General features: G+C 39.3%; 1 pseudogene and 1 gene segment (V, D, J or C); both read left to right on the top strand.

Annotated features, from left to right (window-relative positions):
• LOC144321318 (immunoglobulin heavy variable 3-33-like) overlaps nt 1–12,886 on the top strand; it is a 47,515-nt gene extending 34,629 nt beyond the window's left edge. The window contains 2 exon segments of the V gene segment in view: nt 12,190–12,516; nt 12,816–12,886. Coding sequence covers nt 12,190–12,516; nt 12,816–12,886 — 398 coding nt within the window.
• Nucleotides 1–27,589, top strand: part of LOC144319975 (immunoglobulin heavy variable 3-23 pseudogene) — a 186,786-nt pseudogene that overhangs the window by 100,049 nt on the left and 59,148 nt on the right. The window lies entirely within an intron of this gene.

Here is a 27,589-nt window from a genome sequence, read left to right as displayed (position 1 = left end):
GGGAGGAGGAAGTGGGGCCTCAGGGGACCAATTAGGTCAGGAGGTGCATTCTCATTATGGGATCAGGGCCTTTATACACCAGGACTGGGAATGCCTCCTGCCCTTTGGCCCCATGTGAGGCCATCTGTCTGGGGGTATGTCATACAATTGTTATTATTTTTGCAGTAGTAATGGTTGAGTTTTGTGTTCCATGAAAATCACCTCACTGATGAGTGACAAAGAGAGAAAGCACTTATCATCATGTGACATGGGCTTCAGGCAGGAGTTCTGGCAACCTCCCCAAGGACATAAATGCAGGAATATAATTGTCATGAGTTATATGTCTCCCTACAGTCTATGTAACTCCATTTTGAATGGGATGGGCTACTGGAAGTCTCGGTGATGAAAACAACCCATTCAAGGATGGAAACTGCTGGATCTGGAGGCAGAAAAGTCTTGTCTCATTTGGCAGGGTCAAAGGGACTGACATGAGAAAACCAAATTGAGCTGGCTCCAGGCAGGAAACTGGAATTGAATTCCTTAATTTTGGAATTTTCTTTAAGTCTTTATCTTCCTCTGTGTGTACAAATGCCAGTTATAGATCCTGCTACAACTATAACAGTTTTATGAAGAAGAGGTCACATAGGGTCCTGGGTCTGGATCTTCAGAGAGTGTCTCTGGTGTGTGCTGCATGCACTGTGCTGTACTCTTTTGGTGCCTCTTTCCTTCAGGTCTGGCATCTACACACGCTCTCCCTGCCTGAAGTGGGCAGTGTGTGGTCCTTGGGAAGAATGTGATGAGTTTTAACTGGGTGTGCTCTGCTCAGCTCGTTAAATGAGCCATGAAACTACCTCCACTAGAACTGGGGCCCTGCAGAATTCTCTGGTCAGGAGATGTGGGTGGGCAGGGGTGCAGCCGCTCAGAGAAACCGTATGGTGGTATCTCAAATAAGTAAATGTAGACCTCCCCTGTGATCCAGCAACTGCCTTACTGGGTATTTACACTAAGATTACAAAAGTGCTGATTAAAAGGGATACACGCACCTCAATGTTTACAGCAGCATTATCTACATTAGCCAAACTATGGAAACAATCCCAGTATCTGTCAACTGATGAATGGATAAAGAACATGTGAGATAGATAGAAGAGCTAGATACATAGGGATTTTACTAATCAATGCAATGGAATTAAATCTAACAATTTACAAGTATGAGGATGGAGGTAGTATGCATAATGCTAATTGACATGCCAGTGAGAAAAAGAAAATACTGTATACTTCGAGTCATAGTTTGAATTTAAGAAACAGAACAAATGAACAAAGAGATTGATGCAGAGATCAGGAAATAGTCCCTTCAATACAGAGATAAAAACTGATAGTTACCAGGTGGGAGGAGAGTGGGGGATGGGTGACCTGTCAGATGGGGCTTAGGGAGTGCACTTGTCCTGATGAACACTGGGTGATGTATGGAATTGTTCAATCAGCATGTTGAATACATGAAACGGGTGTTACACTGTATGTGACCTCTACTGCAATTCATTTTTTTGAATGTTCATAGCAGCTTTAGTTGTAACAGCTAAAACTCAGAATCAGCCCATATATCCTTCAGCCAATGAATGGTAAAACCAACAGTTTACATCTACACCATGGGATACAACTCAGCTATGAAAAGAAACAAATTATCGATACACACAACAAATTAGATGAACCTAGAGGGAATTATGCTGAGTGAAAAAAGCAATCCCTAAGGTACATTGTGTATGATTCCAATTTTATAACATTTTTGACATGAAAATGTTATAAAGATTAGTGGTTTCCAACAGTTAGGGAAGTGAGTGGTATTGTGGTGACTGACTATAACAGGATTGCATGAGGGATACTTTCTATAGAACAGTTCTATGGCTTAGTTGTGGTGCTGAGTACACAAATATACACATGTGTATAATTGAATAATACTTAATTACCACACACGTGCACAGACACAGGAGTGTCTACTGCAATTAAAATAAAAATTTAAAAGAAGAACTACAACTGGAAATTTTAAACATTGTCCTATGTTTCATGCATAATTCAGGCAGTTTTTTCTATTAAACAAAGCTGGTAGTATTTAGAGATTCACTAATTACCACTTATGTGAAAATGAAATTTAATAATCTATTAAAAAATGGAAATTCTGGACTTTATACTCTAACAATTGGTGTAGCGAAATGTAGGATAAAATTAGATTATTGTGCAGCCCGGGTAGCTCAGCAGATTAGCAACCCCTTCAGCCCAGGGTGTGATCCTGGAGACCCGGGATCGAGTCCCATATCAGGTTCCCTGCATGGAGCCTACTTCTCCCCCTGCCTGTGTCTCTGCCTCTGTGTTTGTGTGTGTGTGTGTGTGTGTGTGTGTGTGTGTGAGAGAGAGAGAGAGAGAGAGAGAGATGAATAAATAAATAAAATCTTTTTTAAAAAATGTAGATTATTAAAGCTTCTTTTAGTCCAGCTCCTCGCTGGGGCCCCTCCCCTTTAGATGCTGTTTTATTTGTTTCCATGTTTCTACCTTGGTAGAAGTGCGAACTCTTCTCACTGTAGCATTCCTGCTGTTCTCTCTTTAAATCTCAGGCCGAATTTGTAGGTATTCAGGATGATTTGAAAGTGATCTAGGTAATTTGGTGGGGACAGGTGACTTGGAGACCCTACTCTTCCGTCATCTTGCCCCTCAGAATCTTGTATGACTTGGGAGTAGATGGCTTATTCTTAAATTTTTGCTTTGGAATATGCATGTGCTTTAACTCCTGCCTAATTGTCCTGATGTTATTTGCTTCCTACATGAGGGATGAAAAGGATATACCTTGTAAACATTAACATATTATCTGTATCTCTACTAAACTCAATTATATCAATAACCCTGGGAGCTCTTGCAAAGGCCCAGATGATATGTGACCAGCAATACAACTCTGGTTGGTTCCTGAGCCTCTGAGCTGGCAAGGGCTGACCTTCATAAAAGGTGTTGTGGAATCAATGAGGTTCTGTTGTAGGTGCTTCAGGGTGACAATTTCCAGTGCATATGCCTAACAGTACTTTGCTTTACACTTCAAAAATTTTAAGATTCACTCTGTGTACTATTTCTAAAATAAAAATAAAGCCGTTTAACTGACAGAAAATCTACCGTATATTTATAAATGTCTTTTTTAAGGTTTCAGAATTTTTTAAAGATTTTATTTATTTATTCATGAGAGACACAGAGGTTTCAGAATAATTTTATGATCATTATACATTCAGGAATAAAGAGAAATTTTGCCTCAAAGGACATAGCCAAAGGGATCTAATTAAACAAGTCTCTCTTTTTGCATTTTATCATTTTATTAATAACAGATAAACAACATTGGTTAACTAAAATATAGGGACTATCAGTGTGGTGTCCCTTTGGCTCGACATCGATCCAAAGCTGCCCATACTAGATCATCTGTGCCCACACCTCACGGGCAGCCTATCCAGGCATGGTCTCCCACAACCTGCCTGCGTGGGGTCATCCTGAGCTCCTGGTCCATCCTCGTGCACAGAGTGCTGCTGGATCTGCAGAAGTCACAGACAAGTGTCAGCTGGCATTCCCATTCACCTCCCTTTCCTCTGTAGGAAACAATACTGAGCTTGGGGATGCCTTTTTACCAGGATCTGTACCCCGGTCTCCACCACCTGACACCACCCATGGATCCCAGCACTGGCTCCTTGGGAGAATTATCAGACCAATGACAATCTCGTTAGTGATTCACAATGAGAATAGTTGGGAATAAGTGTGGAAACCATATCAGATTTTATCTTCAAGGGAAGAAGACCTTCACTTTCACTATCAGAACACAGATCAGAGGTTTATACCAGAGACAAGATCCCAGGAATGACTCCTTCCAGGAGAAGTGGGTTCTCTGAACTTACTGAAAGAGGCTACATTTCCCATCCAATAGAACCTATGGCAATGAAACACTTGGAGAGAAACAACTCAGAGGCTTGATGGCTCCACACAAATGCTAGGGACCTAAAGATTGCTGGTAAGAGACACCCTGTGGATACCTCTGGGTCTAATCACATTCACTGTGAGGATGGTAATGGGTTCTGGCAGACATCCAAGAGCCAAGTTTGTAGGGATGGCTCCCCTCTCCACTGACAGGTGTCCTGCATCATCCCATCAGGCCTGCAGAGAACCAGGTGCACACCAGACTCAGGTGCAATGACAAATTTAGGGACCTTTCCTTGTTTATACGGCAAAGTCTCTCTCTGACTCATGGAGTTTTCCTTCCATCCATGTACACGTATCTGAGTTCAGTTAGACACACAGAACCAGAAAGAGACCTGGAGTTTATAGAGGAAAGTGGCTTCACTTGGTTATGAGGTTTTCCCTGCCCAATTCACAGAGTGAAACCACTAATGGATGTTGAGTCCTCAGTCCCTCGCATCTGGAGACATGAGATGGACAGAAGGTGAATGTCATTCAATCCCCCAATGTCCAGATCAAAACTCCCCATCATGGTGGTAATATCAAGATCTCTGAAATTATCAACCATGACAATCTGTTGGGCCACAAAGTTATCAACCACAGACTCAACAATGACCTAGATAAATACAGTCCATACTCAGACATGCAAATGTTCACCTTATTCTCACATGGGATTGACAGTGACACACATTGGCATCACCCTAAATGGCAACCCATAACAGTAATGACCCAAGGCCAAATTTTACCTACATATCATAATTTATATCTTCCAAAATCTAATCATCTAACTCAGGTATGGTGATATTTGGGTACCTACTTTTGGTGTAAATCCTTTTCTAGGAGGTGATAGATCTATGAATCTAACACACACACACACACATACACACACACAAAACTGGAAACAGGGCTGCCCCGGTGGCCCAGTGGTTTAGTGCCACCTTTAGCCCGAGGTGATCCTGGAGTCCTCGGATCAAGTCCCACATCGAGCTCCTTGCATGGAGCCTGCTTCTTCCTCTGCCTGTGTCTCAGCCTCTCTCTTTATGCATGTCTATCATGAATAAATAAATAAAATCTTAAAAAAAAACTGGAAACACCAAACAAAATGCAAAAGCAAAAAAAAATAAATTAAAAAATAAAATAAAACACAGATCACCTCCTTATGAACACAATTCTCCGCAAACATTAAAGAACAGGTGCTGGCATTTTGTTTCAGAGGAGGTAAAATGTAAGTTCAAAAGGCATCACCAACACTAAGCAATGAACATCCATCTGGGCAACATTCCACTAGGATCAAGGCTTGAGAATGTTCTGAATCTCAGACTCCAACTACTGTGCTGTTTTTTTTAATCTGGTTCAACCCTTCCTTTTCTTTGAATTTGGTACATGTTTGAGGCAGAGCACTTTATCTGTCTGTTTCAGTATCATTTGTGAGTCCAGAAAGCATCTTTCATTTTCTTCTCACTTTTATGGAAGAAAAAGTGCTTCTGTCTCTTAAATATGCTAAAGAATACTTGATACAAGATTCCTGGAAACCTCTGAATACAGTAAGGGTATCTGGATATTTGTAAGCCAGGAGCAGAGTGAGGAGGCAAAGATGGGAAATAAGTAAGGGGAAACATTCTCTGAACAGGAGGCTCCATGGTGCTCATGCTGCAAAGTTCTCTATGTTGATTGTGGATAAAAGAGAAGGGAGGAAAACAGATCCGTGAATGTCTGCTGGGATCCTGGGATCCAACATGTGGACTTGGACCATCAGAGGACACTCACACTCACCAGAGAACACAAGATTGAGGGATTTCTTAATCCAGGGAAGGAGTTAAACAGTCGTCTCCTCTTAGGGTCTTAGCATCATGCTCTGAAAACTTCTTCCATGATATAAACACTGTGAAGTGTTTCTAGAAGGGATAAGGTTCCTCTTACACTGCTGGTGGGAGTGACATTGGTGTAGACACTGTGAAAACAGTATAGATATTCCTACTACAGTTAAAAATAGAACTACTGCATGATCAAATAGTTGTGGTACAGTGTATTTACCCAAAAAATAAAACACTAATTCAAAGAGAAGTTCACATCCCTATATTTATAGGACCTGTTTGTGCTATAGACAAATAAGGGAAGCAGCCCAACTGTCCACTACTGATGAAAGGATGCAGAGATGCGGGACATACACAAAGAAGAATGAATCCTTGCAATTTGCAGCAAAGAGTATAGAACTAGATAGCGTGTAATGTTAACTAAGTCACAACAAGACAAATACCGTATGACTCACTCATATGCAAAATTCAATTAAAAAACACAAATTATCCAAGGGGAAAAATTTATTGAGACAAACCATGAAACATACTCTTCAATATGGAAACATACTGTTGGTTAGTAAAGGAGGAGGTGGGAGGGCCCAAGTGACATAGCAGACCTGGATAAGGGAGAGCACTGGTCCTAGGAGCAGTGGGGGATGGATGAAAGTGTCATCACTATATTGTACACTCAATATCACATGGCGTGTTAACTACACTGGGGAACATGGTAAATGGATGGGGATTGCATTGAATGTGTAGACTGCTCTGCATAGCAGAGGCATCTTAAAAATATTTATTCTTTCATTTCATGGGCATGGTGTATTTTCACTTTCTTTGTGTCTTCTTCAGTTACTTTGGCGAGTGTTCTACACTATTTATTGATAAGCCTGTGTGTTTTCCATTCCACATGCACTCTTGATTCTGGAGGATTAGTTGATCATAGAGTTGATTATCCATTTCTGGCTTCTCTACTCTGTTCCATTCATCTATGTGTTGTTTTGTGCAGGTACCAGGTTGTCTTGATGATAACGACTCAGTAATACAGCTTGACCACCAACATTGTGATGTCCCCCTCCTGAGGTACTTTGATTTTTTCAACATATTTCTACTTATACAGCTTTTTAAGAAGTAAACTGAGGAAGACACAACGAGATAGAAAACCATTGCATGTTTATGTATTACAAGAATAACTATTGTTTGGACACCTGTGTTGCTCAGTGATTGAGTGTCTGCCTTTGGCTCTCGTCAAACTCAAGGTCCTTGGATGGATTCCACAATGGGCTCCCTGTAGAGATCCCGCTTCTCCCTCTCACTATGTCTCTGCATCACTCTAGGTGTGAATAAGAAAGTTATGAAATAATTTCAAAAACAGGAATATTTTTAAAATATATGCTACCCAGAACTTGCTATGCAGTCAATGCAATCCTTATCAAAAGATTATAGACTTTCTTTACAGAGTTAAGACAGACATTCCTAAGTTTTGTAGGCACAGACAAAGATACTAGTGACACATGAATCCAACGCTGATACTCTGGCTTTTTCAGGCTGCATTTGTTGTGTAAAGAACCTTTTAAGCTCCCTAAGCCAGTCAAATAAATATTTGTTGGGATTTACTCTTTCTCTGTTTCAAGAGAGGAAAACCATCCTGCAAATCATGGTAGGGAACAGGGCTCAGAAGGCTCTGCAAACAACCCTTGTCATCTGCTCACTCATTCACTGACCAAAACCCAAATCCTGGCCTTAAATATCCACAAACACACCATCGTATTGTCTAAGGGCAGAAGTGCTGCCTGCTGTGGTCATTGTATGGGTGTTGTATTTTACGTAGCTCATGCACCTGGAAAATGAAATGCATCTCCCCTTAGTTATGTCTTATGTCTACTGAGCTATTAGATGAGGCAATGAAATCAGAAGAAAAGCAGAGCAATTTATTCTGCTCCAACGAGGTGAAGAACTACCCAGGGAAAGTTGGCAATAAAAAATTAATCAATAGAGAGGAAGAAATATTATTCATTTCCATATGACATGATCTGCTACAGGGGCAATGCCTACAAACTCTACAAACGAAGAATCAGCTAAGGATTTCAGGGAAAATTCAGGATATAAAATAAACAAATACAGTTATGATTCCAACACTAACAAAAACTATATAAAATTAACAAAAATATCACTTTACTTGCATCAAAAATAAAAATTTAAAGCTGAGGTTATAGTCAGAGAACATGCAAATAAGGCCCTCCCTCCACTAATTAAAGCACCCCAGTCCAGACTTTGAGCTCGGAGAGGAGCCCCAGCCCCAGTATCCCTGGGTGACCATATTCAGGACACTGTCTTCAATAAATGGTGCTGGGAAAATTGGACAGCCACATGCAGAAGAATGAAACTAGACCATTCTCTTACACTGTACAAAAAGATAAAATCAAAATATATGAAATATCTAAGTATGAGACAAGATTCCATCAAAATAGTAGAGGAAATACCCCTTTTGAACTTGGCCACAGCAACTTCTTGCAAGATACATCCATGAGGGCAAGGGAAACAAAAGTAAAAATGAATTATTGGAACTTCTTCAAGATAAATAACTTCTGCACAGCAAAAGAAACAGTCAACAGAAGGGAAGATAATATTATCAAATAACATATAAGGCAAAGGGCTTGTATCCAACATGTGTAAATTACTTATCAAAACCAACACCCAAGAAACAAGGAATCCTGTTAAGAAATGGGGAGAAATCTTGAACAGGAATTTCTCCACATAAGACCTACATATGGCCAACAAGTCCATGAAAAAATTCTCCACATCACTCTCTATCAGATAAAAGCACATCCAAACACAATCAGCTGCTACTTTACACAACAGAGAATGGCGAATATTAATAAGAAATAAAACAACACATGTTCGAGAGGATGTAGAGGAAGGGGAACCCTCTTCCACTGTTGGTGGGAATATGAGCTGGTACAGCCACTCTGGAAAACAGTGTGGAGGTTCGTAAAGGGTTAAAAATAGATCTGCCTAAGACCCAGCAATTGCACTGTCAGGGATTTATCCCAAAGACACAGATGCAGTGAAACAGCAGGATACCTGCACCCCAATGTTTATAGCAGCAATGTCCACAATAGCCAAATTCTGGGAGAAGCCACGATGTCCTTTGAGAGACAAATTGATAAACATGATATGGTTTATATATACAAAGGGATATTTCTAAGTCATTAGAAAGGATCAGTAGCTACCATTTCCATCAACATGTTTGTAACTACACAGTATTATGCCAATGAAATAAGTCAGTCCCAGAAGGACAATCATCATACTTTCTCTCATACAACGAAAAGGATGATAAGGGAAGGAGGTAAAATGAGAGGGGATAAATCAGAGAGGAAGACCAAACATGAGAGACTCCTATCCCTGGGAGTCAAACAAAGGGCTGGGGAAGGGAAGTGGGTGGTAGGACCTGGTATCTGGGTGACGGGCACTAAGGAGGGCACGTGATGAGATGAGCACTTGGTGTTACTCTATGTTGGAAAATTGAGCTTAAATAAATATGGAATAAATACATGAAAAATAAACTATTAGAGAAAACATTATGAGCAATAACATGCCAACAAATTCAGCAATCAGAGAAAAAATGGATGCCTTCAAGTAAATGTAGAAACAACCCAGTTGGAAACAGGAATGAATAGAAAATATGTAAAGACTCCAAACCAGGGAATGAAAATCAAACATATTTAAAAGTCTTCTAACAATCAAAAGTTCTGGGACAGATGGCTACCCATGGGAATGCAACAAGCATTGAAATAGAATTAATACCTATCCTGAAAATTTTTCAAAAAATAGAAATTAATGGAAACTTCCAAGCTCATTTTCAGAGGGTATCATTGCCTTGACCTCAAAGGAAGACAAAGATCTAACCTAAAATGAGAATTAAAGACTAATATCCTTGATGGATATGGATGCAAAATGTCGCCAAGATCCTAACAAACAGGATCCACCAGTACCTTAATAGGATAATTCGCCATGATGAAATGGGCCTAATTTCTGGTCTGTAAGGGTGGATCATCATCTGCAAATCCAACAATGGGATTTGGATCATTAATGAAACAAAGGATAAGGACCATTTTATAATCTCAACTCATGCCCAAAAAGCTTTTGGCAAGAGCGATTATACTTTCATGTTAAAAATTTCTTGCTGCGTAGAGATAGGGGAACATATTCAACATAAAAGCCATTTACAGAAGACACATGGAGAATGTCTTCCTCAACAGGGAAAAGTTGAGAGCTTTTCCCCTAAGATCAGAAACAGGACAGGGATGCCCTCCATCACCACTGTTCTTCACCATTGTGGTAGAAGGCCTAGCCTCAACCATCAGACAACAAACAGAAGGAAATGTCCTCCAACTCAGCAAAGAAAAAATCAAACTTTCATTCTTCACACGAAAGTTATTTTAAGTTTAAATCCCAAAGATTCGTTGAAAAAATTTCTAGAACTGACACCGGAGTTCAGCAAGATCGGAGCATGTAAAATGAATACAAGGAAGTCAATGGCTTTTCTACATAGTGCAAATGAAATAGAAAAGAAGGAAAAAAAGGACTGGATGCAATTTATAATTGCACCAGAAATCATCAGATAATGAGGGAAAATCCTAACCAAAGAGGGATGGATATATAGTCTAAACATTCCAGAACACTTATGAAAGACAGTATGGAAGATGCAAGTAGATAGGAAATATTTATTCTCATAGATTAGAAGAATAAATATTGAAAAAATAACTATACTACCAAGAGCAAGTTATCCCTTCAAAGCCAGGTTTATGAAATATCACCAGCATTTGTTGCAGAGCTTGAGCAAATGATCTAAAAACCTTTAGAGAACCACAAAGACCTCCACTAACCAAAGCAATCCTGAAAAAGTAAAGCAAAGCTGGAGACATCGTGATTCTGGTTGCAAGGTAAATTACAACGTTGTGATCACCAGGATAGTATGGCCCTGGAAAAAATACAGACTTATAGATAAATAGAAAACTTTAAGAACCCAGAAATGGACCCAGAATAGTATGGGCAAAAAATCTTGACAAAGAAGGAAAGAATATCCAATGGAATAAAAGAAAATCTCTTCAATAAATGCCATTGGCAATATTGGAGAGCCACATGCAGAAGAATGAAAGGGGACACTTGTTTTACATCATTCACAAAAATGGACTCAAACTTGATGAAAGACCTAAATATGAGTCAGGAAACCATCAGAATCCTCAGGAGAACACAGGCAGCGCCTTTTCTACCTCAGCTGCAACCACTTCTAGACGTGTCTCCAGAGGCAAGGGAAAACAAAGGAAAATGAACTATGGCGACTTTATCAAGGAAAGAGCATTTTCACAGGAAAGGAATCACTCAAAGTAACTAAAAGGCCACTTAATCTTATCAGATTAAAGGCTCGAATTCAAATCTAAAATGAACTTATCAATCTCAACACACACCAAAGATATATATCTCCAATCAGAATTGGGCAGAAGTTGTGAACAGACTTCCTGCCCTTCGTGAGGTCCCGCACCACACCATATATTAGGCAGCTGATCCACATGCAAAAAGAAATTCATTTGCTATCCTAAATCTGCTATATATCAGACAAAATATTGAGTAAAGAATCTGACAAATAACAGGGAAAATATTTATGCACCTAAATCTAAGATTACCCTTGAAATTAGGCAATAATAAAATAAATGATATTAAAATAAGTCAATAGGAAGTTAAATAATTTGTTTGCATATACATAGTCAATGAGGAAAATTATTTCAAAAAACAATTACAAGTAACTAATGAGCTCAAAGAAAATTCAGGATATAAAATCAGCATAGACAATAAGGTTAAATCCTACACCCTAACAACAAATTTTCTGTATCAAATTTAGAAAACAATCACCTTTATACTGGTACCAAAAATAAATATTTATGATTAAACTTCATTAAGCAGAATAAAAACTGTTTAAAAATGGCCTATACTAATGAAAGACCTTTAAAGAGGAACAGAAATGCAAAGATAAATGCATGGATTAGAACATCATAAATTCACTGTGAAACCAAAACAAACTGATCTGGGGTTGTGAAGCAATCTTTGTATATAACTTATTAAGAATTGAATCTAAGTTTGTAGGTGACTATATAGTCAGGGGACATGCAAATAGGGGCCTCCCTCCACTTATTAAAGAAGCCCAGCCCCGACCCTGCAGCTGGGAGAGGAACTCCAGCCCCAGGGTTCCCAGGTGACCCCATTCAGTGCTCAGGACACAACACAGACAAACCACCATGGAGTCTGTGCTCTGCTGGGTTTTCCTTGTCGCTATTTTAAAAGGTAATTCATGAAGAACCAGAAACCCTGAGTATGTGAGTGGAGGTGAGTGACAGAAACAGGGGATGTGGGACAGTTTCCTGACCAGGATGTCTTGTGTTTGCAGGTGTCCAGGGTGAGGTGCAGCTGGTGGAGTCTGGGGGAGACCTGGTGAAGCCTGGGGGGACCTTGAGACTGTCCTGTGTGGCCTCTGGATTCACCTTTAGTAGCTATGACATGAGCTGGGTCCGTCAGTCTCCAGGGAAGGGGCTGCAGTGGGTCGCAGTTATTTGGTATGATGGAAGTAGCACATACTACGCAGACGCTGTGAAGGGCCGATTCACCATCTCCAGAGACAACGCCAAGAACACGCTGTATCTGCAGATGAACAGCCTGAGAGCCGAGGACACGGCCGTGTATTACTGTGCGAAGGACACAGTGAGTCGACCTCAGTGTGAGTCCAGACACAAACCTCCCTGTAGAAGGGGATCAGTACCACCAGGGGGTGCACAGTCCTCACCACTTCTGTGTTGAAGGCCCAGGAGCAGATGCAGATGGAGGCTCTGGGCAGGTTTCCTGTCAGGGTCTGGTCTTCCTCTCCAAGGAGCAGTTTCCCCAAGGGAGTCTCTCTGGGTACAGGATTCTGTGCTTACGTATTCAATCTCTAACTTACACACTTTGTTGTCATAGAAAGTGAAATATTCCAACACCCAAAAATGGCAGTGCCTCTTGTTTTGCTTATTCCTTATTCAGTTTCTGTTTTGGAAAGTTGGTTGGATTTAGTCAACAACTCTTCTTATATGCTCAAGGACAAATCTGCTTAAAATTTCTTACTACTGTCCATAAAAACCAGTTTATTACCCATATCTCCATTTACCACAACTTCTCTTCTATAAGAGTCCCAGCTATATACATGGAACATGAAACAACTACCCAGCTCATTGTGCAATGATTTTATTTTATTTTGTGTATGTTTATTGGATTTCAATTTGCCAACATATACCATAACACCCAGTGCTTATCTGGCCAAGTGCCCCCCTCACTGCCTGTCACCCAGTCACCCGAACCCTCCACCGACCTCCCCTTCCACTACCCCTTGTTCATTTCCCAGAGTGAGGATTCTCTCATGTTCTGTCTCCTTCCCTGACATTTCCCCCTCATTTTCCTTCCTTTCTCCTTTATTCCCTTTCTCGATTTTTCCATTCCCTGAATAAATGCGACCATATGTTTGTCCTTCTCCGATTGACTTACTTCACTGAGCATAATACCATCCAGTTCCATCGACGTTGTTGCAAAGGGTGGGTATTCATCATTTCTCATATGCAAGGATTTTAGAAACAACATAAAATTCATGTTGGTCATGACACTACAAAGGGCTCAAAAATCAAATGGAGAGAAGACGGAGTGCCGGTGTGACTTCAGTCTTTAACCACTCTGAAAGAATCAATATCAATGTGAATCTGGGAAAGCAAGGGGCCCCAAGAAGTATGTTGTGAGGATGTGTAGTCTGAAGAGCACCCCAAACACACACAGACATGAGAGTACAAACCTTTATCACCTTCATCATCGTGTCTGTTGAGAGCAGGGCAGGCCTGTCATCACGTCATAAGTGCTTGGATTTTGGAAGGACACTGGCTCATGGTGTGTGTTGTGGGACAGTGGTAGGGACGAGGTCCTTCTCCAGGAGGGACTTGTGTGGATTCAGTGTCACATCTCCATCAAAGGAGGGAATTCAATGGTTCCTGCTGGATATCCCATGGGTGGGGCTGGAGGAGAAGAGGGAGGACTGGTGATCACAGGTGTCAGCAGGTGACAATTAAAGATAAGGTGTGATGACAAATTAAACTAAACTATTATGAGAACTGAGAGCACAAAGGTGGAGGAGGACTTTCCACCTGTAGGGAATATCTCATGGATCCTTCAGGTGCTGATATCAGCTCACTCTGTGTGACCTCTACATCCCTGTTTTGGAACCTAATGTCCATGTGAAGGGAGGATGGGGTGGGGCCTTAGGGGAGCACTTAGGTCAGGAGGTGAAGCCTCATGATGGGATCAGGGACCTTATACACCAGGTCTAGGAAAGCTCCCTGCCTCTGGGCCCCATATGAGGTGACAGGGAAAGGACGCGCTAGGACGTGGGCACTCTCCAGATACCACATCTGCCTGCACCTGGACCTCAGACATCCCAACCTCCAGAGCTGTGAGAATGAGTGTCTGTTGTTTAATCTACAGAGTCTGGGAATGCAGTGACATCACCCAGAAACACTTAAACAGGGTCTCATCTCTTGTTTGTCCTTTATAATCTGGTCCCAGGATAACACTCGGGGTATGACAAAATAGAGCAGGAAGCCCACACCTGGACTCACTGTCCTCAGCCACCGTCCATGCTCCTGTCCTTACTGCTGTGCATCACATTTGAGCCACACATTCTTCCTACAACACTGGGGTTCGTTAGACCCATTAGTATCCTGGGATTCCTCCCTCTTTACCACCTGTGCACCTTGAAGGCAGCACATCCCCATGGAGGCGGACATCAAAAGGTTCAGATTTTCCTCTCTGCTACTCATACTACTCTGCAGAATATTCTGGACCAGCCTCCCTCCTGTCATCATCGCCACAGCTATATGTCTCCATGACAAAATCCACACCTCCTACGTCCAAAAGGTAGTCGGTTTTCTACATGTCGACTTGCAGTTTTTGCTCTCCCAGACCTCTGATTTCATCAGAAATCAGAATGATTGCATAACTGTCTATCATATTCCAGTTACGAGACAAGATCAAGGACCCTGATCCAGAATCTTAACTCCTCCTTCCCAATGCTGTTATAGCAACAACATGTGGGGAATGAATTACAAAATGATGAGATCTGGCTATTTCCATGTTGTGAAAATGATTCAGTTATGTACTGGCATTGGTGAGGATCTATTAAAAAATAACTTTCTGGAAGTTGGAGCGGTATCTCTAAATGTAGCGCTAAAACTTTGTAACACCTGCCTTGCCTGTTACTTTTTAAAATTTTTTTGACTTATTTTTTAATTGGAGTTCAATTTGCCAACATATAGCATAACAGCCAGTGCTCATCCTGCCAGGTGCCCCCCTCAGTGCCTGTCACTCAGTCAACCCCACCCCCTGCCCACCTCCCCTTCCACTACCCCTTGCTCATTTCCCAGAGTTAGGTGTCTCTCATGATTTATCACCCTCAGTGATATTTCCCACTCATTTTCTCTCCTTTCCCCTTTATTCCCTTTCACTATTTTTATATTCCCCAAATGAATGAGACCATATAATGTTTGTCCTTTCTGATTGACTTATTTCACTCAGCATAAAACCCTCCTGGTCCATCCACGTCAAAGCAAATGGTGGGTATTTGTCGTTTCTAATGGCTGAATAATATTCCATTGTATACAGAGACCACATCTTCTTTATTCATTCATTGTCAATGATTGTCCGTTACTTTTGCTTGCTTTATAACCGATACCAGTGCTGGAGGGAAGACGGCAGAGAGATGTTTTCATCTGGATTTTGTTTTCTTAGACTCTGGGAAAAAAGGCAAACATATTTTAAATTTGACTAAACATTATTTTCGGACTACATGGCTCACTACCAAATAAATGCCCCTCCAAGTATGCCACTAGCTAGAGTACAATGTGAAGAAAAATAAAGAGCACCCAGTTGTTTTCTATGAGACCAGGATCTGAATGTGGGGCATGTGTTCTCTTGGCACAACACAGTCCCTCCTTTCAGAGCCACACCATCAGTAACCTGGTGTTGTCACGTTTTGGTGCAAGTCCCTGTTTCTTCAGACCCAGGTCTCCAGCTGCACTTCAGGTTTTAAGGTAAACAGAAATTGTGCCTGGATCTGAAAGTCTCAGATATGTTGAAAGGGAAATATGAGGCACTGGAGATGTAGATTTTGCAGGAAAGATGAAGAAAATAAGCGGGAAAGAAGTGTTGGTCACATCAACTCAAAAGAAGAAGGATTTGTACACTTTCTGAAATGCACTAATGGCAGAGAACAAAACCTGGAGTTTCACTACTGAAAATGTGTTAACACAGACTGCGTGCTTTGCTTAGAGGTCTTAAAATTGTAGTCTTGACATTCAGGTAATTTTGCCATGTTAAATACATGGTTTATATTCGTTACTCAAAATAAGTATTATTCACTTCTAGGCCTTTCTGGAATTGATTTTTATCCACAGAGAGGAATGATCTTTGCACGACACTGATTTTAAAAGAAGCACACAATGTGTTTCTGAACGTCTGTGTTAGTTAAAATTACTCCCAAAATGGTAAGAAACAAGAACAAAAACAAAAAATGCTCCAGAAAACAAAAAAACATCCTCTCCTATTTCATTTTTGCTTTTTCTTAACAATAACTTTGGCCATTTTTTTCAGTTCATTATGTCTGTATACTAATTTTTTTCAGCCTTTTAACTCTTAAGCATACTAGTAGAGCATGCTTCCAGTATCTGATGGCTCTGACAGCAGAATGAGTATTAATACAGAATATCCGACTCTACCTTTTGACAGTAAAGACGGTCTAATCTGCCTAGCAGCTTGCTTTGCCTTCTGACATGCTCACTACCAATCATGCTCACCCTTCTTTCCAGATCACTTCCTAATGATACTGTCTTCTCACTGGGCTTACTTAAAGGAGGCAAGCAAAATGCAGGCAAAGGAAGAACAGGAACTTCAACATATCCAGGCTAGGTCAAAAGAACAACTCAATTCTTACACATAAATGTTTGCCAGAATGTTACAGCTGACGAGTTTGAAGCTCTGAGAAGTCATCAGGCAGCTGATCTGCAGTACAGATATGTATCCCACCAAACAAGTATAGAAGTACAAACACTTCCCTGTCTTTCTCAAGCTGTGGGGATGTATTTCTAGGAAAACATTCCTGTATGTCAATCTTTTTCTTGAGAGCAGATATTGGAGGTTTCATGTTAGCCATTTTAAAAGTCAACACTTTGACAAAATGATTGTTGATCTTTCTGAAATTTGTGGCATATTCACGTTTATTGGTAGAGCGATCCTACCAAGAGGAGTGATGGGAATATGGCATACTCCTTGAGAGTGACTAAGGATGTGCCAGCATCAAGGAATTTGACCATCAGTACACATATGCCATCCGTCCTAATGTAAGTTTACCTATATAGGGAATAAAATGGAATGGGGGTGAGGGTTCCATTTCTGAAAGCTGACATTTATTAAACTTTGGCTCAAGATCTTGTGATTCTTAACAATTGGCTTTTTTTTAAATTAACTGACTTCTCTATTCTTTAAGTCCAGGACGCATTAGTCTCCTGATCCAATCAGAAACCTATTTTTCAATAATGCTAAAAGGATCTACTATAAATCTATTACACCTACCATTGAAGAAGCTGGATTCTGACTCATTGACAAGCTTTCCAAAAAAAATTTATAATAGACTTCCTTGAATAAAATGGACCAGTTGTCATTCTTCATCCTGGAAAATAAATGTCAGCTCTGCCTTAATAAGTATTTGTTTTAGACTTCTAAGAACTTATTTTACAACAAGAGACTCAAAATCCTTCATAGTCTTTTGTTCCACAAACGTTTTTCTTAATTAAGAAGTGTTACCTTATTAAAATGACCACCATTCTGAACCATTTTTATGTGGTCTGAATAGCAAGTTTATCGTTTTGTACCAACTATCTAAAAACCTCATTTACAAATGAACCACAGACCTCCTCCTACTTTTATAGACTTGAATACTTAAGTAGTTTAAATTAGAATTGGCATTTATTTCATTTTTAAATTGAAAACTTTCCTGAAATAATACAAGTTCAATGTTCAGCAAAAAACACCTGCTTGTGTTTAAGCCATTTTCAAAAGAAACTTGCCTTCTAAATCATTGTGTTCCAACACATTAAGTGATTATAAGTATTGGGTATTAGTGATGGTAAACTGTGTTCTTTATGAAATGATACTTATAGCTGTTGGGTGCATCAGTGCTTTTTTAAAGGGGCTGCATAATATAGGGTTAATTATGCATATTCATGTTAACAATTAACTTTTGGATTGGCTGTTTCCTGGATTTTAAAACATATACATGAGCAGAAATGTATTAAAATGAAAGGAAGCATACCTTTATCAAGATGCTATTAAAATTGAACATCAAGTATAATATTTCATTTGGATTCTTTTTGTTCTTGTTAATGCCTAAAATGCTTATTTGGATTTTCACCATTTTTAATTGGGAGAAGCTCTCTTCTGTGTAGAACAGTTGTTCCAGAATAGCTTGCTTTGTTTTCCTGTTGCATGACAGACTTAAATATTTTTTCCAGCAGTGGAGGTGCTGTTAGAGTCCAGTGTTCTAGAAGATGCAATGTCTCAAGCTTAATTTTACTTTTCTAATTCTCGTAGCTATTACCAGGAATTTCTGAAAGTTTTATTTAAGTAGTCTAATATATTCTATGTAAAGAGCATTAAATTTTGCTATGTATAAATTTTTGTAACCTAACAACGAATCAATATTTTCTATCAATGCCAAGAGTTTCCTGTAGTTCTATTCAAGTGTTACAATAAGTATTTGTAGGTAATAGTAAAAAAATAGAAAAGACAAGGAGGGATGCCTGGGTGGCTCAGCTGTTTAGTTCCTACCTTCAGGCAAGGGCATTACCTGGAGTCCCAGGATTGAGTCCCATGTCAGGCTCCCTGAATGAAGCCTGTTTGTTCTCTGCCTAAATTCTCTCTCTCTCTCTCTCTCTCTCTCTCTCTTCCTCTCATTCTCTCTGTCACTCATGAATAAATAAATAAAATCTTTATAAAAAAATAGAAAAGACAAGATGTATATGGTCCTCTAACTAGATGCAGTGAACTCATAGGACAAATTACAGCAGGCATCCCTGATTAAAACTCTTCAAAGTAGAGGGTAGAGGGAACATGCTTCAATATCTTAAAAGCCATCTAAGGAAAGTTCACAGTGAATCTCATACTCAATGAGGATTAAAAGAGCTTGTCCCTAAACTCAGGAAGACAGCACAGATGCAGGCCCTCACCGATTCTGCTCACAAAAGAAATAGAATTCCTAGCATCAACAATCAGACAACAAAATAAAAGGCATTCAAAATGGCAAAGATGAATTAAAACTCTTCCTCTTTGCAGAGTACATGATATTTTTATATAAACCACAAGAGATGGCATCTAAAATTTCTAGAAAGGACGTAGCAACTTAGGGATGTGGCAGGAGATACACCACAGCTAGAAGGCAGCTGCATTCCTACACAGTAACAATGATACTGATAACAGAGAAATTAGGGTATTAAACTCATTTACAATGTCTCCAATATAAGATACCTAGGAATAGACCTAACCAATAAGGTAAAGAACCTGTACTTTAAATCTAGAGAACACTTATGAAAGAAATGAATGAAGACACAAACAGATGGAGAAACATTCTATGCTCAAGGATCAGAAGAATAAACGTTGTGAAAATGTCTATGCTACCCAGGGCAATCTAGATAATGAATGCAGTTCCTATCAAAATACCACAAGCTTTCTTCCTAGTGATGGAACAAATAATCCTCAGATTTCTATGAAATCAGAAAAGAGCTCCAATAGCCAGAGTAAGGTTGAGAAAGAAAACCAAAGCTGGGTCTTCAGAATGCCTGATTTCAAGCTGTACTACAAAGCCGTGACCATTAAGACGGTGTGGTACTGTCAAAAAAACAGACACACGATCAATACATCAGAATAGAGAATCCAGAAATGGACCCTCAAACATATAGTCTATAATCTTCAATAAAATAGGAAAGAATGTCCACTTGGAACATAAAATATTCTCAAAAATAATTGGCACGGGGAGAATTGAATGACACATGTAGAAGAATTAAAGTAGACCATTCTCTTATACCAGACAAAAGATAAAGTCAAAATAGTTAAAAGATCTAAATATGAGACAACAATCCATCAAAATCTCTAGGAGGATAAGAGAGAGAACAATGTTTTGAAACTTAGCCCCAGCAATTTCTTGCAAGGCATATGTATAATGATCTGGGAATCAAAAGCAAAATTGTATTTTGGGAGCTCCATCAAAAAAAATGTCCTGAAGAGCAAAGGAAACTGTCAACAAACCTAAAACACAACATACAGAAGGGTAGATGATATTAGTAAATGAAAAATCAAAGAACTTGTAACCAACATCTATAAAGAACTTATCAAACTCAACACACAAGAAACAAGGAATCCAGTCCAGAAATGAGGAGAAAACATGAACGGAAATTTCTCCAAAAAAAACCTACTTATTGCCAACAAGTCCATGAAAATAATGCTCCACATCACTCTCTATCAGGAAAAAGCACATCCAAACACATTCAGCTGACACTTCACACCACAGAGAATAGGAAAATTAATAAGAAAGAAAACACCAAATGGGCAGGATGTGGAGAAAGGAGAAACATCTTGGACTGTTGGTGGGAATGTGAACTGGTGCAGCCACTCTGGAAAACTGTGTGGGGTTCCTCAAAGAGTTAAAAATAGATCTGCCTAAGACCCAGCAATTGCACTGTCAGGGATTTATCCCAAAGATACAGATGCAGTGAAATGGCAGGACACCTGCACCCCCATGTTTGTAGCAGCCATGTCCACAAGAGCCAAATTCCCAGAGAAGCCATGATGTCCTTTGTCAGATGAATTGATAAACATGATACAGTTTATATATACAAAGGGATATTTCTCCATCATTAGAAAGGATCAGTAAGTACCATTTCCATCAACGTGTATGGAACTACAGGGTATTTTACCAATGAAATAAGTCAGAGGACAATCATCATAGATTCACTAATATGTGGAATATGAGAAAAAGTGAATGGGATCATAATGGAAGGAGGGAAATTGTGTGGGGATAAATCAGAGAGGAAGACAAATCATGAGAGATTCCTATCTCTGGGACTCGAACAAAGGGTTCCAGAAGGGGAGGTGTGTGGTAGGACATGGTACCTGGGTGATGGACACTAAGTAAGGCACTCAATGAGATGAGCACTTGGTGTTACTATATGCTGGTAGATTGAACTTAAATAAAATATTGAATAAATAAATTAAAAATAAATTATTAAACAGAGAGAACATTATGAGCAATAACATGCCAACAAATTCAACAATCAGAGAAAAAATGGATGCCTTCAAGTAAATGTAGAAACAACCCAGTCAGAAACAGGAGTGAGTAGAAAATTTGTAAAGACCCAAAACCAAGAAATGAAAATCAAACATATTTAAATTCTTCTAACAATCAAAAGTCCTGGGACAGATGGCTGCCCATGGGAATGCAACAAGCATTTAAAAAGAATTAATACCTATCCTGAAAATGTTCCAAAAATAGAAATTAAAGGAGACTTCTAAGTTCATTTTCTGAGGGTATCATTTCCTTCATCTCAAAAGCAGAGAAAGATCCAACTGAAAAGGAGAATTACAGACTTGATGGATATGGATGCGAAATTTTCAACAAGATCCTAAGAAACAGGATCCAACAGTACATTAATAGCACAATTCTCCAGGACCAAATGGGATTAAATTTTGGACTGCAAGGGTGGTTCAGTATCTGCAAATCAAACAATGGGATTTGAGTCATCAATAAAAGGAAAGGACATTTTGTCCTCTCAACTGATACTCAAAAATTTTCGTGAAAGAGTTTATACTTTCTTGATAAAAACATGTTGCTGTGTAGAGATGGGGAGACATTCTCAACTTCACAAAAGCCACCTACAGAAGACACATGGGGAATGTCATCCTTGAAGGGAAAATTTGAGAGCTTTTCCCCTAAGATCAGGAACAGGACAGGGATGCCCACCATCACCACTGTTCTTCACCATAGTGCTAGAAGTCCTAGCCTCAACAATCAAACAACAAAGGGAAGGAAAAATCATACAAACAGCAAAGAAAAAGTCAAACTTTCACTCTTCACATACAAGTTACTTTAAGTTCAAATCCTAAGATTGTTTTGAAAAAATTGCTACAACTGATACCTGAATTCAGCAAAATCTGAATTGTATTTTAAAATCAATACAAGGAAGTCAGCGGATTTTCTATATAGTTCAAATGAAACAGAAAAAGAGAAAATCAAGGAGTTGATGCAATTTATACTTGCACCAGAAATAATAATATAATGAGGAAAAATCCTAACGAAAGAGGGAAGGATGTACAGTCGCAAAATTCCAGAATACTTATGGAAGACAGTAAGAAAGACACAAATAGATTGAAAATATTTATTCTCATAGATTAGAGGAATACATATTGATAAAATATCTATGCTACCAAGAGCAAGTAACACATTCAAAGTAGGTGTATAAAAATATCACCAGCATTATTCTCAGAGCTTGAGCAAACAATCTGAAAACTTTTAGGGAACCATAAGACCTCAAATAGCCATAGCAATCCTGAAAAAGCAGGGCAAAGCTGGAGACATCCTGATTCTGGTTGACGGGTAGATTACAACATTGTGATCATCATGACAGTATGGCACTGACACAAATACAGACGTATAGTGAAATAGAAATGTCTGAGAACCCAGAAATGGACCCTGAAATAAAAGGTCAAAAATTATGACAAAACAGGAAAGAATATCCAATGGAAAAAAATAAAATCTCTTCAAAAAATGGTTTTGGAAATATTGGAGACCCACATGCAGAATGAAATGGGACACTTTTCTGACATTCACAACAATGGACTCAAAGTTAATGAAGGATCTAAATGTGAGCAGGAAACCATCAGAATCCTCAGGTAAACACAGGCAGCACTTTTTCTACCTTAGGTGCAACCATTTCCAGACGTGTCTCCAGAGGCAAGGGGAAGAAAAGGAAAATGAAGTATGGGGACTTCATCAAGGAAAGAGCATTTTCACAGCAAAGAAATCACACAAAGTAATTAAAAGACCACCTACAGAATGGAAGAAGATATTTGGAAATGTCTTATCAGATTAAAGGCTCGAATTCAAATCTACAATGAACTTATCAAGCTCAACACACACCAAAGATATTGGATAACTGAGGCAAATTACAAAATTACTAGTATTTTCAGTAAAATGAAACTGTTTCATGAAGAAATGAAAAATGAACAAAACAGAACAGATAAAGAGACTGAAACCATTATCAAAAACTCTCCCTGTGGCAACCCTAGTGTCTCATGGGTTTAGCAGGAACGTCAGCCCAAGACTGATCCTGGAGACCTGGAATCAAGTCCCATGTCAGGCTCCCCACATGCAGCCTGTTACTTCCTCTGCCTGTGTCTCTGCTTCTCTCAGTGTGTCTCTCATAAATAAATGAATGAAATCTTTAAGACATATTCTGCGTTAAAGAAAACAATGAAAGTTAAAAAAAATAATGAAAAGGCCAAATCAGATGGCTATATTTACAAATACTCAAAATATCTTAAAAATTAAGGCCAAAACATTTCAACGTCTTCCAAAACCTAAGGAGAATGGAACATGATCAAATTTATTTAAGGAGGACAGGATGAGTCTGACAGCAAACACACACCACGGACCCAAGAAGGGTCTCATGGAGAATATCTCAGATACACATAAATGCAAAAATCCTGGCATCCTGAATCCAACAGGACACGCACAGATCACACAGGATGACCTAGAGGAAATCATCCCTGGGATGATTTTATTTTATTTTTTATAATAAATATATTTTATTGGTGTTCAATTTGCCAACATACAGAATAACACCCAGTGATCATCCCGTCAAGTGCCCTTCTCAGTGCCCGTCACCCATTCACCCCCACCTCCCGCCCTACACCCCTTCCACCACCCTAGTTCCTTTCCCAAACTTAGGAGTCTTTATTTTCTGTCTCCCTTTCTGACATTTCCACACATTTCCTCTCCCTTCCCTTACATTCCCTTTCACTATTATTTATATTCCCCAAATGAATGAGAACATATACTGTTTGTCATTCTCTGATTGACCTATTTCACTCAGCATAATACCCTCCAGTTCCATCCACATTGAAGCAAATGGTGGGTATTTGTCATTTCTAATGGCTGGGTAATATTCCATTGTATACTAAACCACATCTTCCTTATCCATTCATCTTTCGATGGTTACCGAGGCTCCTTCCACAATTTGGCTATTGTGGACATTGCTGCTAGAAACATCAGGGTGCAGGTGTCCCGGTGTATCATTGCATCTGAATCTTTGTGATAAATCCCCAGCAGTGCAATTGCTCGGTCGTAGGGCATGTCTATTTTTAACTCTTTGACGAACCTCCACACAGTTTTCCAAAATGGCTGCACTATTTCACATTCCCACCAACAGTGCAAGAGGGTTCCCTTTTCTCCACATCCTTTCCAACATTTGTGGTTTCCTGTCTTGTTAATTTTCCCCATTCTCCCAGGTGTGAGTTGGTATCTCATTGTGGTTTTGATTTGTATTTCCCTGATGGCAAGTGATGCAGAGCATTTTGTCATGTGCTTGTTAGCCATGTCTATGTCTTCCTCTGTGAGACTTCTCTTAATGGCTTTTGCCCATTTCATGATTGGATTGTTTGTTTCTTTGGTGTTGGAAACTAGCCCTTTATCTGATACGTCATTTGCAAATATCTTCTCCCATTCTGTAGGTTGTCTTTTAGTTTTGTTGACTGTATACTTTGCTGTGCAAAAGCTTCTTATCTTGATGAAGTCCCAAAAGTTCATTTTTGCTTTTGTTTCTTTTGCCTTCCTGGATGTATCTTGCAAGAAGTTACTGTGGCTGAGTTCAAAAAGGGTGTTGCCTGATTTCTCCTTTAGGATTTTGATGGAATCTTGTCTCACATTTAGATCTTTCATCCATTTTGAGTTTATCTTTGTGTATGGTGAAAGAGAGTGGTCTAGTTTCATTCTTCTTCATGTGGATGTCCAATTTTCCCAGCACCATTTATTGAAGAGACTTTCTTTCTTCCAATGGACAGTCTTTCATCCTTTACCAAATATTAATTGACCATAAGCTTCAGGGTCTACTTCTGCGTTCTCTATTCTGCTCCATTGATCTATGTGTCTGTTTTTGTGCCAGTACCACACTGTCTTGATGACCACAGCTTTGTAGTACAACCAGAAATCTGGCATTGTGATGCCCCCAAATATGGTTTTCTTTTATAATATTCCCCTATCTATTCGGGGTCTTTTCTGATTCCACACATAAAAGACAAGTTGATGGCAAAGAGGGAAACTGAGGTAAAAAGACAAACAATTAAAAGACCATGAGGATAGATTAAGGGAAAAAAACGACAGCCCAAGGAAGAAAATCCTATGTTTAATTGGGGATCCCAGAGGCTCCAAAAGGGACAGAGGGCCAGAATATGTATTTGAACAAATCATGGCTCAAAACTTTCCTAATCTGGGAAGGGAAACAGGCATTCAGATCCAGGAAATAGAGAGATCCCCCCCCTAAAATCAACAAAAAAACCTTTCGACACCTCGACATTTAATAGTTAAACTTGCAAATTCCAAAGATAAAGAGAAAATCTTTAAAGCAGCAAGACACAAGAAATCCCTGACTTCTATCAGGAGGAGTATTAGGGTAACAGAAGACCTCTCCACAGAGACCTGGCAGGCCAGAAAGGGTTGACAGGATATATTCAGGGTCCTAAATTAGAAATCATGCAACCAAGAATACTTTATCCAGCAAGGCTCTCATTCAGAAAGGAAGGAGAGATAAAGAGCTTCCAAGACAGGCAAGAACTGAAAGAATATGTGACCTCCAAACCAGCTCTGCAAGAAATTTTAAGGGGGACTCTTAAAATTCTGCATTAAAAAGAAGTCAAGTGGAACAATCCACAAAAACAAGGACTGAATAGATATCATGATGACCCTAAAGTCATATCTTTCAATAGTAACTCTGAATGTGAAAAGGCTTAATGACCCCATCAAAAGGCGCAGGGTTCCAGACTGGATAAAAAAACAGGACCCATCTATTTGCTGTCTACAAGAGACTCATTTGAGACAGAAGGACACCTATAGCCTGAAAATAAAAGTTTGGAGAACCATTTACCACTCAAATGGTCCTCAAAAGAAAGCAGGGGTAGCCATCCTTATATGAGATAAACTAAAATTTACCCCGAAGACTATAGTGAGAGATGCAAAAGCACACTACTTAAAGGATCTATCCAACAAGAGGACTTAACAATCCTCAATATATATGCCCCAAATGTGGGAGCTGACAAATATATCAATCAATTCATGTGCAAAGTTAAGATATACTTAGATAATAATACACTTATACTTGGTGACTTCAATCTAGCACTTTTTACACTCGGTAGGTCTTCTGAACACAATATCTCCAAAGAAAAGAGAGCTTTAAATAATACACTGGACCAGATGGATGTCACAGATATCTACAGATCTTTACATCCAAACTAAACTCAATACACATTTTTCTCAAGTGCATATGGAACTTTCCCCAGAATAGACCACATACTGGGTCACAAATTGAGTCTGAACTGATACCAAAAGATGGGGATCGTCCCCTGCATATTCTAAGACCATAATGCCTTGAAATTAGAACAAAATCACAACAAGAAGTTTGGAAGGACTTCAAACACATGGAGGTTAAGGACCATCCTGCAAAAAAATGAAAGGGTCAACCAGGAAATTAAGGAAGAATTAAAAAGATTCATGGACACTAATGAGAATGAAGATACAACCGTTCAAAATCTTTGGGATGCAGCAAAAGCAGTCCTGAGGGGGAAATACATCGCAATACAAGCAACATTCAAAAACTGGAAAGAACTCAAATACAAAAGCTAAACTTACACCTAAAGGTGCTAGCAAAAAAACAGCAAATATATCCTACACCCAGAAGAAGAGAGTTAATAAAGATTTGAGCAGAACTCCACGAGATAGAGACCAGAAGTACGGTGGAACAGATCAACAAAACCAAGAGTTGGTTCTTAGAAAGAATTAATAAGATAGATAAACCATTAGCAAGACTTATTAAAAAGAAGAGAAAGAAGACTCAAATTAATAAAATCATGAATGAGAAAGGAGAGATCACTACCAACACCAAGGAAATACAAACGATTTTAAAAACATATTATGAACAGCTATATGCCAATAAATTAAGCAATCTATAAGAAATGGATGCATTCCCGGAAAACTAAAAATACCAAAATTGGAACAGGAAGAAATAGAAAACCTGAACAGGCCAAAAACCAGGGAAGAAATTGAGGCAGTCATCAAAAACCTCCCAAGACACAAAAGTCCAGGGCCAGATGGCTTCCCTGGGGAATACTGTCAAATGTTTAAAGAAGATACCATACCTATCCTACTAAAGCTGTTTGGAAAGATAGAAAGAGATGGAGTACTTCCGAATTCGTTCTATGAGGCCAGCATCACCTTAATTCCAAAACCAGACAAAGACCCCACCAAAAAGGAGAATTACAGACCAATATCCCTGATGAACATGGATGCAAAAATTCTCAACAAGATACTAGGCAATAGGATCCAAAAGTACATTAGAAAATTATTTATCATGACCAAGTAGGATTCATTCCTGGGACACAAAGCTGGTTCAGCACTCATAAAACAATGT

The sequence above is a fragment of the Canis aureus genome, chromosome 9 (genome assembly GCF_053574225.1).
Source record: "Canis aureus isolate CA01 chromosome 9, VMU_Caureus_v.1.0, whole genome shotgun sequence".
In the NCBI taxonomy this organism is placed as follows: Eukaryota; Metazoa; Chordata; class Mammalia; order Carnivora; family Canidae; genus Canis; species Canis aureus.
This window is presented reverse-complemented; position numbering and strand designations above follow the sequence as displayed.